A 14,868-nucleotide genomic window follows, 5' to 3' on the forward strand; every position below is an offset into this window, starting at 1 on the left:
AGTTAAAGCTGGAAAAAATAATTTTTGTAGAATAAAAAGGTTAACTACATTTTTATATTTCAGACTATTATTCAATTCTTAGACATTCAGTATCACTTGAAACCTTTCTTGATTTTCTCGATATTGTGTTTTTTTAATATTTTGTAAGAAACAATGTTTGCACTTCCTTTAAGAAGATATCTATAAGATTCCTTTCCTTCTAAAGAAATGGAAAGGAAAATGACTGCAGAAGCTTAATGAAGTTATTTTATTATTATAAAAAATTATGAAAACATACTTTGATGTAAGGTTTAGGGCTGAAGATCTGGAAGCTGTTGCAGGTAGGCGACCTAATGGGGGTGGAATCATTTGAATGTCTCAATACTTCCTGATGTGTTTTTGTAAAAAATTGACCACCCGCTGCCAGAATATACTGCTGAGCAGAACATACTTGACTTTGATATCTGCTTAACTACATTTTTACATTTCAGACTATTATTCAATTCTTAGACATTCAGTATCACTTGAAACTTTTTTGATTTTCTTGATATTGTGTTTTTTTTTGTTTTTTTTAATATTTTGTAAGAAACAATGTTTGCACTTCCTTACTTGACTTTTTGAAATGAAGAACTACTTTCCTCGAATTCCCTTTACTACTTTTGGAAAGAACATGTTGAGTTTCAGGATATTAATGAAACCCTTATCTTCCATAAGTTTTAAAATACTCTTAAGGCTTGACGATGCAACCAAGTCCATCCACTCTTTTTGTGACATACATGTTTCTGGATTTTTTTTCTTTTTGATTTCTATGAGCCCAAAATCTTGGTCGCATTCATTATCTGAATGGCCTGATACCAAAAGATGGTGTGTCACTGTTTCAATTTGGGTGTTTCTCACAACCTAAAGCCCAAATTTGGCAGTCAAATTGCTTTTTTTCTGCCCCCAAAGTTATCACTAAATGCTAGTAAGTGTTTTACATTGGGAAGCAGGAAGCTATCTCTTGGCATCCTCTGCCAGTTTGCCCCTCATGCCACAAGTACATATGCCCCATTTCGGTTTTAAGATCGTGAATGTCGAGGTTATATGTCCATAACTGCTGTGTGTAGTAAGCATTGGAATTTCTTACTTTTGGAGTTGGCACCATCATTTGAAGGTTGAAACAGGTAAAAGTTGTATTGTTATCATCTGCTTCATTGTATTTGTTTTTTTATATCCTTAGCAGGTCTGCCTTTCGCAGATGTAATTCTTTTTCTGCTTCTGCAGCTTTTTGTTCTTCTTCATTGGTACCATTCTCTATCGCAACTTGCAGCCTGGCACACGTTACACAGGTGTCACTTCGGGGCCTGTGAAAACTTAGTTTGAATTCAGTGTTGAAAATTTTTCTGCATAAACTTTCTTTTTCAGGCTTGATGTTTTTTCCTTCTTTACTCCACTTTGTGTAAAAATTGTACATTTTAGATAAATTTAAGTCGAGGTTAAGATATCTCACATTTGGAAACTTTTCATGACTATAATGGATTTGATAATGAGAGGAGTTTGTGAAATATTCCTTGATTATTTCGATCCTATGGTAAGAAATTTTGTGTGCTGGTTCCTTCCTACCCCAAATTTTATTTTATTTATTTATTTATTTTTTTTTACAGTTTTATGTGTCACTCTTTTATTTGATTTGTCTAGGATTTGAGAAAAAATGTTTTGTATACTCTGTATCCACCTAGATTAAGTATACATGAAACACCTTTTTTGTTTTCACCTGTTTCTTTACTCCATTTTACCGGTGCTAACACAGTTGTTCCATTTAAAAGTGCTGTTTGCAATTCTCAACTTCCACGTTTTCAATATGAATGAAAATGCTTTGTCTTTGTTGTGAAGGGATGTTATCAGTATATTTATACCGGCAGTTGTGGTCATACGGTTGCGTGCCTTTTTTTTTGTGTACTTTGTTTTTTGTCAACATATGACTGACTTGAGTATCTAAGCTTCTTTCTTTGTATTTGTTTCCAAGCATGAACTCTTCTTACTCGTTTTTTTTCCCCCTCTTTGAGTCTCTGGAGGAATGGCATTGTCAGGAAGGTGTACTAGTGCTCGACCTTCTTCTTCACCATTTTCTGGATAAAAATGTAATTTTAAATGGATAATACTAAAAAGGGTTCAAAAAGTTTTTCTAGTAACTGTAACATAATACCCAGTCCTGACGTGGTCACTTACAGGAGTTTATTTGATTGTGCCACGGTGATTGATTGGGGTCCTTCCAGAAGCTATATATAAATTTACAACTTTTAGTATAAAACCAATAAAAAATGTAGGACCTGTGTGGCTAGGAGTACTGCCATTTCGAAGATCTTCGAATAGAAGCAAATGAGAACTTTCCTCTATAACGGATAGATAAAATAAATCAAATCACATGACAATTCTTTGCCGCATGTAACACTGTCTTTGCCAGGATAGTAGTCCTTGTCAACATCAGAATGATCTCTAAAAGTGCATGGTGGATATACAAAGCACAATGCAATATCGAACTTAGTAAACAAAAGTTTACCTCACTTAATCTCATTTTGCAATGATTTCAGTGTTATTTTATGGATTTAATTACTAATTATTAATTTAAAATGCTAAGGTAATTTTACTGTTGATAGTTTTCAGTGTTATCGTGTAGCTACTTTAGCTGAGTCAGAAAGGTTGTCATCAATGTTGGTGCCTTCTCTAGAAGGAACAGGCACTGAATTACAGTACTGAAAAGTTATTATTTCTTATGTGGAAACTGAAACATTGAATTTATTGAGAAACTTTTAAACGGCACGGAAAAAAACTAGGCCTAAATGTCTATGGGCTGCTTGAAGTCAGAATCAAGTTGTAACATGTGACCAGCGAAACAAAACAAGTTAGAACGAAAGGGAGCCAAGTGACACATAGACCCCTTGTGCTCTTAAGAAATGAACTACATCTGTTAGTTGGTGAAGGGGCACTCCAATACGTGGGAGCACCTGTCAAGAAATCCAGTTAGATCTCTTTACCACTCAGAAAATTACTATTTTAAATACCATAATTTCAATAAAACTGGAAGTTTTAGAAAATGTCACTTAGACCCCTTGTGTTCTGTGGTCACAAATACATATTATTTATGTACTATAACAACTTGTGTGGATAATGAATTTTTACTCTCATTTCAGTGTGTTTAGAAATGTGATTAAGAGAAATTTTAGAAATGTGTTTAAGAGAAATTAAATAGTCTTCAGGCATCCTCCTCATAGTTTTAAGTGATAGCAAAAGATCCGATGGCAGGCTGCTAGTCAAAAATTGTGGCTTTTATTGTGAACAGGGATAGACATAATTAATCTTTCATTTATCATGATAGCAGGCTGCTAGTCAAGAGCTTTTGCTTTCAGTGTGAACAGAGATGGATATAGATCAATCTTGCATTTATCATCAGCTATTATAGGCAATGATTGGAACTCCTACTGTGTATTGCTAAATCACACAACCAGTGTTATTTGTACAACAAAATATATTTTTATAGCAAAACTTTTTTTGGGTATTATTATTCTTTTATTACACAGTATCTAATAATTGAACAAAATAGGTAAAAGTAAATGGGGATGATAAAGCTGTTTGCTTGATTACTGTTCATTTCACTTTCAGGTGGCACACAGGCTTCATCAAAGCAGTGCACAACTGAAGATATGCAGCCAGAAGAAACTGAAATCAGCTTGCTCTTTGGAACACGTCAGATGAACACTCATATTTGTATGACATGCAATAGTGAAGTATCAAAAGAATCCATAGTTCTCCTGACAAATCTCATCTACCCTCATAATTCATCAGGTCTTATTTACCATCTGATATGCTACTATCTGATTTTTCACGTCTGTTCTGTGATAAATTACTTCACCCCACCACTGTTACAGATAACCAGGCTGAATACACTTTCTGTGATGTACTGATGAGAAGTATGTTTCCTGAGCAGACAACTCCAGCTTGGTGTGAGCACTGTGGCCGCTATCGCCAGTCTGTCCGCTCACGAAAGATAACAGCCCTTCCACAGATCATGGCTGTCAATTGTGGCCTCGATCATCCCCAGGTAGGTGGTGTTTATAATCAGGAAGGCTTGGTTCAGTCACAGTACTACTGCCCAAAACCTCCTCATTGCCAATCCTCACCCCCATCCCACCCGCCCTCTGGTTTCAACAGACCTTAATATGATCAAATTTAGCACTACTTTAAACAATACAGCATAAGACAATGTTAAAATATTTATACCATATTGCGAAAAATCTAGATTCTGCTGTCACAAGGAAGTACTGATATCTGTAGTTAAGGGTGTTAAAGAGAGACGCATACTGTAATGGTCCCCTGTCAGGTCAGGGGGCATCAGGGTTGTGTCAGTGAAACAGCGGTATCTGTAAAAACATTTTACTGATGTGACTGCTGCAGTGAATATGAATATTGTCTTCCCCTGCGCACAGGAAATGGGGCCAGGTTGCTTGGTTAGGTGTTGGTAAATAATGTCAGACACAGCACTCTGGCACCTCATGTACGTTGCTGCAGATCAGGCACATTGCCTGACAGTGAGGCAGCATGGGGGTGCGGTAGTGGGAATCAGCAATGTGGACCGCAGGCATGCTTCTGTCGATAGGATGGGCCTCAGTGTTCTCAAAGATGGATGCATGCTTAGACTTGTACTCGAAGCTTCTTGTCCATGACAGTTGTAATGAAGTTGGATGGCTAGGTTTCCCTCAGCCCATGTACCGTGCAGCCAGGAAGGCAATACACATACTGCCCATGAGGGGGCACTCAGTTGCCATCCTAGCAAACAGAAGATGGCAGCTTGTAGTCTGTAGGTTTGGCCCTTCATCAGAGGATGGCTCAGTAGGTCCACATCACAGCCGTGACCTCTCTGTAGCAGCCACATGGAGCGATGAATTCCAACCACAGCCGGCAGCCTGCAGTCTTATTTGAAGTCATCAGACAGGCGACTACCGTATTTACTCAAATTTAAGCCACACTTTTTTCTGGTTTTTGTAATCCAAAAAACCGCCTGTGGCGAGTGCAAAGTAAGCGAAGTTCTGAAAAATGTTGGTAGGTGCTGCCACAACTAACGTCTGCCATCGAATATATGTAGCGCTACACAGGCATGCTTTGCAGGCACAAAGATAAATCCTGGCGCAAAAACCTCTGCGTCAGTAATTAAAATTAAAAAAAAAAAGGTGGAAGACGAGCTTTCTTCTCCGCCCTGAGTTTCGACCACTGCATTTTCATACATTATCCAACGAAGTAAATACAAATTCAGTATTGTTTGTTCATTTTTGAATGTAGCAGCATTTCAATGTACTACGAAAATCCGAATGACAAGACTGTTTGGGATGTTTGTCAATATGGCTAACTCTATGTTCTGATTTTTTTCTTACCTGTGAGAAGAGATGGTTGCTAATAGAAACTTTTATGAATTGTGAATCACATGCAGTATTCTCTTCACCATAAGAATAATACGAATATAAACATTTTGCCATGTATTCTTTCATGTTTGCTGCTATCTCATTTAAATCCTGTCTGCCTAATAAACTACGAAATTAAGAGTGAGACAACAGCAAACGCAGAAGAATATACATATCATGTCATGTTTATATTCATATTATTCTTATGCCTAATAGTGATACAGTCAGAAATGAAGCACGGCAGTTGACTAGATTTTTAAATCTAAGATGACTCTAATTTCTGTGCAGAATGTAATATACTAAAGAGGCGTCAGCAAAGATTTTCAAATGGAGAAAAACTGTCACTAAATTCTCGTTAGAACGTCTTCTATCATATGCAGTCTATTATTTGGTTCTGGTTGATCATTATCAAAGAAAGCAGCAGTGTAAGTAACAAAAAAATAGCAGTCTCTTGCCATTGTTTCTTTAATGAGATGATTCCTCTCTCTCTCTCTCTCTCTCCCCGTCTCTCTCTCTCTCTCTTTTTAAAAAAATTGTAAGCGGTGGTAGCATGCACAAAAGCAAACGATGCCGCGAGCGGCGACCTGTTGTTAACACTCATTATCAGATTGCGACAAACAATGCATGACACAGTACAGTAATACATCTTCAGCTTAGAGTGACGTAAACACCTATAACAAAGAGAATGGCACTTATCAGATCAAAGAAAAATAAGCAATCAATTCAAACTGGACAAAGCACATGAAAAAGGAAGGGTACCCGTATAAATACGGACGGAGTGCCTGACGCATAGCGATGGCTACCTGGTAAAGCTTAACGACTCAACCAAACTACTGTAGCTGTATCGCCATTCATTTTACCTAAATTGTGTCTCATATTACAGTGGACCAACTTTGTTTCAATTTGGAGGTGGGCCTAAAACTTTTCTCTCCGGTTGAATTTTGAGTCTCAAATTTCAGGTGCGGCTTAGATTCGGAATTTTTTTTTTTTTTCCCTTGATTTCTAGTCCCATTTTTCAGGTGCAGCTTAGATTCATGTGCGGCTTACATTCGAGTAAATACGGTAACAATCATAGATATAAACCTTGAAAATATTGCCCATGATTGTCAGTATGTATTTATTACCAGCTGGAGTTCTGTTGAATGGACCAAAATATCTAGCCTTATCATTTCTAAGGGTTTGGATGCCTCAGACAACCATTGATGAGGAATGTTTTTACGGCTTAGATACACCCACTTTGTGCATGGTATGCAATTCCATGGATATTGATCACATTTCCTTGTATGCCACCAAAACCTTTTGGCTAATCTTGTATTAGTCGCTGTTTGGCCTCCGTGAGCTGACAAAACTTGGGCATGTGCCTGTTGTAACACCTTTTTCCTTAGTGACAACAGAATTCATAGATCTGCAGAGTAAACCTTCATGTATTGTGAACTGCAGCTATGACCTAAACTCCTGACAACTGACAATCTGTATCAGCTGCCCATTCTCTCTCCACTCACTCAAATTTTCCCAAGCGTTTGCAGTAGTACAACCTTGTTGGCCAAAGTATCTTCATTTGTATGTTTTTTCCCAGGTTTGTGAACAACTATGTAATCAAACTCGCTCAACTTAAGGGCCCACCTGCTTAAGATAAAGAGCTGCATCAAACCCAGTAGCCACTTTAAAGAAGCATGATCCATTACTACTTTGAATTTAGATAACATCTAAAGTAAGTTATGCCTTACATCACTGCTAACATTTCCTTGTCAGTGGTAGAGTAATTATGTTCTGCTCTGTCAGGAAGCATGCACTGGATGCTCTTTCTGTCAGTATCCTGAGTCGGAACACAACTGGGATTAATACTTCTAGTGTCGCAAAAAAAGATAAATTTCATGTCAAAATCTGGAAATACCAGTACTGAGTCTGTGAGTAATGCTTTCTTTAAAGCCTGAAAGCATACTCACGCTACATTGACCACTTAGATTTAATCACTTTCCGTAGCAAATTATTTAACAGCTGAGGAATTTGCACAGAGTCTTCGATACATTTTTTGGAATAATTGCAAAGACCCAGAAAAGAATGCAACTGTTTCGTAGTTTGTGGAGTTGCAATCTCAGAAACTGCTGATACTTAACAGAGATTGGTTTTTACACCCTCCTCACTTATGACATGGTGAAGTATTTGACTTGAGTCTGCACAAAATTACATTTTCAGTACTTAGCATAAGACGTTCTGCTCTAAGACCATCAAATACTTCTTCCAACTGTTTCATATTGTTCATCCATATCTTCTGAAAAAAACGGTAAAATCATTGACATATACCATACACTTCCTAGCTTTTAGGCCAAGCAAAACTCCATCTAACTGTCTTTGAATGTGGCTGGCACATTTTTAAGCCAGAATGGCATCAAGCAATATTGAAAATAGCTCCAAGGGACTGAAAAAGCTGTTTCAAGTGTCTCTTCTGGTACTGCCTCCATCTGGTGGTACCCACTATGCATATCCATTTAGAAAATTACTGCACCTGCCAAAAATTGTCAAGCAGCACTATGATATTTTGTATCAGATAGGCATCAGTGGTAGTTTCTCTGTTCAAATGTCAGCTGTCACAGCAAAAGCGTTATCAAAGTATCATAGGTTTTATAATACTTTCTGCCAGTTGTTGGTTGACAAACACTTTCATCACAGGTGTAAATGCTTCAGTATGCACCATGGCTTCTTATAAACTGGAGCATTACTCCCTATTGGTAGGCAGTGTTAGGTAATAGGTGTCACAAATAATCGATCCTATGCATTAAACAAATCTTTGAATTGCAACAATAGTGTGTCCACAACTTGCCAGTCACTGCCCTGCGGATGGCTCACATTACTTCATAACACAGAATCACTGATCGCATGCTATCGTTGTGGTTAGTATACAACCTATCTAGGAGTGTATCCCAAATTCTTATTATTCTCCAATAATTTGCCATGCCTAACATTTTCCTTGGTAAGTCTGTACCCACAGACACCCAAACTAATTTTTCTTCACCTGAAGGCACATTATCATGAGAACCCATCTTCAGTGTGCCTGTAGACATTGTAGTTGGCAACATATCCATGGTTGATGTGCCTTGCCACATTGCTTTGCTTACAGTGGTATTACCCAGCGGAAAGAAGGTTCCTCCAAGTTGACATATTGCGCACTCCACTAGTGCCACACCAAAGAAATATGCAATACAAGGGTAAGCAAACACCAGGTTCCAATTAAAAGGTACACAGTACGAAAGGAGTTACTCTAATTTTCACAGCATATCATAACGCATCTACATTCATTACAGTCCCATGCCAACTGACCCCAACACCAGCAAATAAAACATCTGCCTGGCACACCCTTCATGCAAGGGAATTCACACCCAGAAGGATTACAGAATACACACCTGAGCTGTGTCAAATCCACTTCGCAACAATTGCTGGTGAACGGGGACAGGTCAAGAGGTTACAATGCTGTATCAGAGTTACTTTTAGGTTAAAATGAACATCTCTGTGATCTACCTCAGCCAACAAGAAGCAAAAGGCCAGCTACAAAGTAACAAAACAACTTTCAGTCACCGGTCTTCATTTGGAAGTGCAGGTAGCAAGATGAGCGAAACGGATTGCAACAATTGACGTGATGACCATTTGTGACGATGTCGGGTGCCATGAAGACTGCTTCTGACCACCAGTTGGTATGGTGGTTGTTGAGAGGTCCACTTTCGTATGCTAGTTGTAAAAATCACTCTGGGTCAGGGAGTCAGTGGGCATCGAGAATGGGCAGGTGAGGCGATGGCATTACAAGTATCAGAGACCAAGCTCTCCTAGCTGGTGAGTGTTTCAGTCTTATGCCCAAAGGCTTCAATGAGACAATAGTATCTGTAAACTTGATTGTTACAATGAACATTGTCTTCTCCAGAGCACAGGAAACGGGCCAGGCTGCTTGCTCATGCATCTGAAACGAATGCTAGAGACTGCACTCTCACAACTCACATAGCTTCCAACAGCTCAGGCACAGTGCCTGGAGGGAAGTTGCACCCAGGTGCCCAACCAGCAAACAAAGTGGCAATTTGCAGTCAGTCGGTTTGTTCCTTTGCCAGAGAATGGCTCAGTATCTTCTGTCAGGCGCAGCTGTGAACCATTGGTAGCAGTAGCTTGGAGCGATGAAGTCCAGCCAGTGCATTACGGTTTGCCAGCAGAGTTGCCTGTGACTAGAGAGACTGTTATTCCGTTAGGATCAGTTATTCAGACAGAATAACCAGACATTGAGGACAAGGTGTCTGAAACGGGTATTTAAAACTGGACATCCCAGCATTGTAGCATGTTAGGTGGCCATTTTGCATCGTTTTACCAGAGGTGTCACCAATCCCATTCAACTACAGATGGTTTTCCCTGCCTTTGCACATCTCATCAATACTAGAATGCCTTGGAAGCTCGAATGTTGCATGTTTTTACTCCTTATTGTAGAGTTTGCAGAATGACATTCCGGGTGCTGTCGTACTGCAACGTTCGCACTCTTTCCTATGGCGCTGCTTGCTATGTGGCAATAAGTTATAGATGTTGTCCTGCTTTTGCGATATTGACACCCTTCACATGGTCTAGATTGTGATTGTGATACAAGGACTGAGTCAGACTTCATTCTTTTACCATCTGTGTCGTGCAATAGCTTCGAAAATTTATTAGTTATTGCTTTTGAATCATTCTAACTTCTCAGCCACAGCAAAGTTTATGACACAATTAGGTAGATTTAACCAATCTTTGAATCAGTTTGGCTGTTTTATTTCACCAGTTATGCTTCAGGAAGGTGCCATGGTGTTTATTAACAATGAATTTTCTAGGTTGTACTTGGGTCTAGAACTTATAGGAAATGTATGACATTTAGTCCATTTTAATCTGTGATTTTTTTGTGTGCTTCACTTTTAAAGCCATAGCATCCAAGTAGCAACATCTTTTTGTTATTGCAGATTCAAAGATTGCAAACATTTTTCTTTCCTCGCCCAGTTTCCACTAATGAAACTGAATGACTGCCAAACTCTAAGACCTGTTGATGTTTATTATCATATTGTTGCTCTACAAAAACATCTGTAAGAAGTGAAAAACAGATATTTATTTTACCAGCTAGCGACCTCAGTATATTCAATGAGGGACTGCACAATTTTTAGATGGTTTGTGTAGTTGGAATGAGAGAGTCAGCAATATGTTTAATAAATATTCCTCGGTATTCTACGGGAAAGAGATTGCAAATTATATGAAGCATATCTTTTAAAGTTTCAATGAACTCTCTTTAGAGTAGATTTTGAGAACCTATATGTCAATCTTATGTACAGTTTGTTTAGAAAGAAGAGATAAAAATTAGCGACATTAAGATGTCAGCAAAAATTTTGGGAGCAATACCTAGTAGTGACGCAGGTAGGGTACGAAATATTGTACACAATATAGTGATTTGCAGAACACACATTCATTCATCCATACACATATACTGCATACATTGATGCAGCTTAATGGGTAAGTGCCAGACTACAAATCAAAAGCTACAAAATTTGATCCCTTGTCAGTCATTGGATTTTTTTCTGCCATTTATCACTTCTTTCACCTCTGGCAGTAATTTGTCTGTGTGAAAAGTGCTGAAATGCACTGTGGTTCAGAATACATGTTATACATGTTAATATTGTAACCACACACACAGATAAGTACACAAATATAAAATTTGTTTTAATGAGAAAACAGTTTGGAAGTTCCATAAAAAGTCCAAGCAAAAAGCCAGCCCGAATCTGATTACATAAAGTGAATCCCGAGAGCAGAGTCATGTGAGTTTGTGAACGAACTATAACACAATGAAAATGAGTCCCTTTCACTCTGGTATTATAGCAGGTAAGTTGTCAGTCGGGCACTGTCCATTGGCTGTGTGTGCCAGCCTAGATGCATGCTGCCTTTGCTGTTTGATTTTGATGCTGCCTTGCAGCCGGACCTGTGTCATTTGGCATGGATGCGAATGAGTTGAATTGTAATGATGTGAGCCAGCATCTTGTGTCCCATTATGATACGGCTGGAGCTTCCAGTATGATAAGAGTGCTAACAAGGGGTTATATGGACATCAAAGCAAATATATTACAAGGAAAAGATACTCATATCAGATACCAAAATAAAGACTATATGGGATGTAGTGAAGGAGGAGACTGGTAGAACCAGACATGAAGAGGGACAAATAGCATTAAGAGTAAATGATACATTGGTGACAGGCAGGTATAGTGTTGCAGAACTTTTTAACAAACATTTTATAACTATTACTGACAAGATGGAGTTGTCAGGTTCTGTAGATGCTGCTATGGAATACCTCAGACCAGACATTTCAAGTAACTTCCATAATATGAATTTGACCCTCACTACCCCAGCAGAAATAATATCCATCATAAAATCTTTAAAATCAAAAACATCTAGTGGGTATAATGAAACATCATCAAAGTTAGTTAAAGAATGTGATTCTGAGTTAAGTAACATATTAAGCTATCTGTGTAACCAGTCATTTATCAGTGGAATATTTCCTGAATGGTTGAAATATGCTGAAGTTAAGCCATTGTGTAAGAAGGGAGATAAAGAAATAGCATCAAATTTCCGTCCAATATCACTTTTGCCAGCGTTCTCAAAACTTTTAGAAAAGTAATGTACAATCGGCTTTATAACCATCTTATCTCAAATAACATACTGTCAGCCACAGTTCGGATTTCCAAACGGTTCTGATATTGAGAAGGCTATCTACACTTACAGTGAAAATGTGCTTAATTCATTGGACAAAAAATTGCAGGCAACTGGTATATTTTGTGATCTGTCAAAGGCATTTGACTGTCTAAATCACAATATCCTTTTAAGTAAATTAGAATATTATAGCGTAACAGGAAATGCTGCAAAATGGTTCAAATCTTTTATCTCTGGCAGGAAACAAAGGGTTTTATTAGGAAATAGACATGTGTCAAGCTATCAGGCATCATCCAACTGGGAACTAATTACATGTGGGGTCCCACAAGGTTCCATTTTAGAGGCCTTACTTTTGCTTGTGTATGTCAATGACCTTTCATCAGTAACATTACCAGAAGCGAAGTTTATTTTGTTTGCCGATGATACAAACATTGCAATAAATAGCAAATGAAGTGTAATCTTAGAAAGGTCAGCTAATAAAATATTTGTGGACATTAATCACTGGTCCTAGCCAATTCTTTGTCACTAAACTTTGAAAAAAACACACTACATGCAGTTCAGAACTTGTAAGTGGTGTCCCATGAGTATATGCCTAACATATGATGACAAGCAGATAGAAGAAGTGGACAGTGTTAAGTTCTTGGGATTACAGCTTGATAATAAATTCAACTGGGAGGAGCACACCACAGAACTGCTGAAGCGTCTTAACAAATCTCTATTTGCAGTACAAATTGTGTCAGACATAGGGGATATAAATATGAAAAAGCTGGCATACTATGCTTACTTTCATTCTATAATGTCATATGGGATTATTTTTTGGGGTAATTCATCAAGCCAGGTTAAAGTTATCTGGCCACAAAAATGTGTAGTAAGAGTTATATGTGGTGTGAACTCAAAAACATCCTGCAGAAAGCTGTTTAGGGAACTAGGGATACTAACTACTGCTTCCCAATATATTTATTCCTTATAATGAAATTTTTCATTAAAAATATATCACTTTTTCAATCAACAGCTCAATTCGTGGAATCAGTACTAGAAATAAGAATAATCTTCACAAGGACTTAAAGTCACCTAGTCTTGTACAAAAAGGTGTGCATTACTCAGGAACACACGTTTTCAATAACTTGCCAGCAGCCATAAAAAGCTTAACAGCCAATGAAATTCTGTTTAAGAGAAGTGTAAAGGATTTATTGGTGGCCAATTCCTTCTACTCCATTGATGAATTTCTCAGCAGAACCAACTGATTTGTGTGTAGATATAAATAAGTACAACATAACTTCTGCACAATTTCAGTGCAGTAATGTGTTCAGTGCAGTAATGTGTTCATTGTAAATAAGTGTGTGTGTGTGTGTGTGTGTGTGTGTGTGTGTGTGTGTGTGTGTGTGTGCGCGCGCGCGCACAATCTAACTTCTGTACCAGTTAAGTGCAGTAATGTTTTCATTTTAAATAAGTATTTAGTAGTTGTATTACATGTTTATTGCCTCATAAATAAATATTAAATGTTTTTCATTTTAAATGCAGTGCATTAGTATTTGTAAAATGATTCTTTTATATAACTTTCATTAAAAAATGACAACCTTGCCACTTGGAACCTGTGGAATGGTACATTAGCTTATTTGTTTGAGTTGTAAATATTTGTCATGTATTGTTGTTTTTCTGACATGTTCTACATCCTGGAGGACCTCCTCACTATGGATCAATTGGAATGAAAGTTAATCTAATGTAATCTAATCGAATCCGCACTCGTCTCACCTTGGTAGGGTGGCTGTGAGATGGTGCAACCCTCTACTGCAGTGTGGGACACCATGCAGCACCCATGAAAGCGATATCCATGTTCTCCTGGGTACTGTCAACAAGCACCCTAAGTGTGGCCAGAAGCTCCCTGTCAGTTGCCACTTGAGACTAGGGCCAAAAATGGCCCTGGTGGTAATGGCTCCATCACAAGCAGTTGCCCTTCAGGTGTGATGCCAGCCACAAGGGTGCCAACACTAGATCTGTATCCATGCAGACATCTGGGACCTCAGGGGTGGGAGCTGAAATTGGTTAGTATGACACCTGCTGACCATCCAGTGCCATCGTTCATCAACAAATCTCATCCAAACCCAGTCCCTACTCTGTTCTGGTGTTCATCCAGAAACAGATTGTTTTCTGCCTGTCAAAGGCCAGATTGAGGCCCATGGGAAGTGGAGACAAGGATCTGCGTATGAATGTTGCATGAATGGATGGTAGTGTATAGAGTACTGACAGATTTGTAAATACAAGACCCACTGATGAATGTGGAGGGCAGTGCATTCTGGGAGCTTAGCCTTGGACTCAAACATTGATAATAATGATTCATGATCTGTAATCAAATGTAATTTCTGGCCTTACCAACAAAAAATAAATAAATAAATTTGTGCACACTGAAAATGATAGCCAATACCCCTTTTATATTTTGGAGTAATGTTTTTGGGCTTGATTTAATGTTTTGAACACAAACACTACAGGTGCTTCAGTATCACTGGTAAGCTTAAGAGATAGGACAGTGTGGAGGCACATCAGTACCCAGACTTAATGCCTTCACTACCATTGGGATGTGAGTGTCCCACGATGATTATCAGAGAACCAGTGGCAAAGTGCTGCATATTATTGCTGTGTCTTCTTCTTCTTCTTCTTCTTCTTCTTCTCTAAGGTATCTGTCTTGTGACAGGTTTCAACTGGAAGCCATCTATTGTGTCCTGCTCTAAGCCACATACTTCATCTGATTTATTTTTCTCCATTTCTAATGTTA

At 38.3% G+C, this 14,868-nt stretch overlaps 1 protein-coding gene across 1 annotated transcript in view; it reads left to right on the forward strand.

The window, feature by feature from the left end:
- The window catches only part of LOC126353897 (PAN2-PAN3 deadenylation complex catalytic subunit PAN2), a 263,163-nt gene that overhangs the window by 135,843 nt on the left and 112,452 nt on the right, over positions 1–14,868 (forward strand). The window contains exons 12-13 of the mRNA XM_050003120.1: positions 3,619–3,801; positions 3,885–4,057. Coding sequence (XP_049859077.1) covers positions 3,619–3,801; positions 3,885–4,057 — 356 coding nt within the window. The remainder of the gene's footprint in view (positions 1–3,618; positions 3,802–3,884; positions 4,058–14,868) is intronic.

Source organism: Schistocerca gregaria, chromosome 3 (assembly GCF_023897955.1).
Source record: "Schistocerca gregaria isolate iqSchGreg1 chromosome 3, iqSchGreg1.2, whole genome shotgun sequence".
In the NCBI taxonomy this organism is placed as follows: Eukaryota; Metazoa; Arthropoda; class Insecta; order Orthoptera; family Acrididae; genus Schistocerca; species Schistocerca gregaria.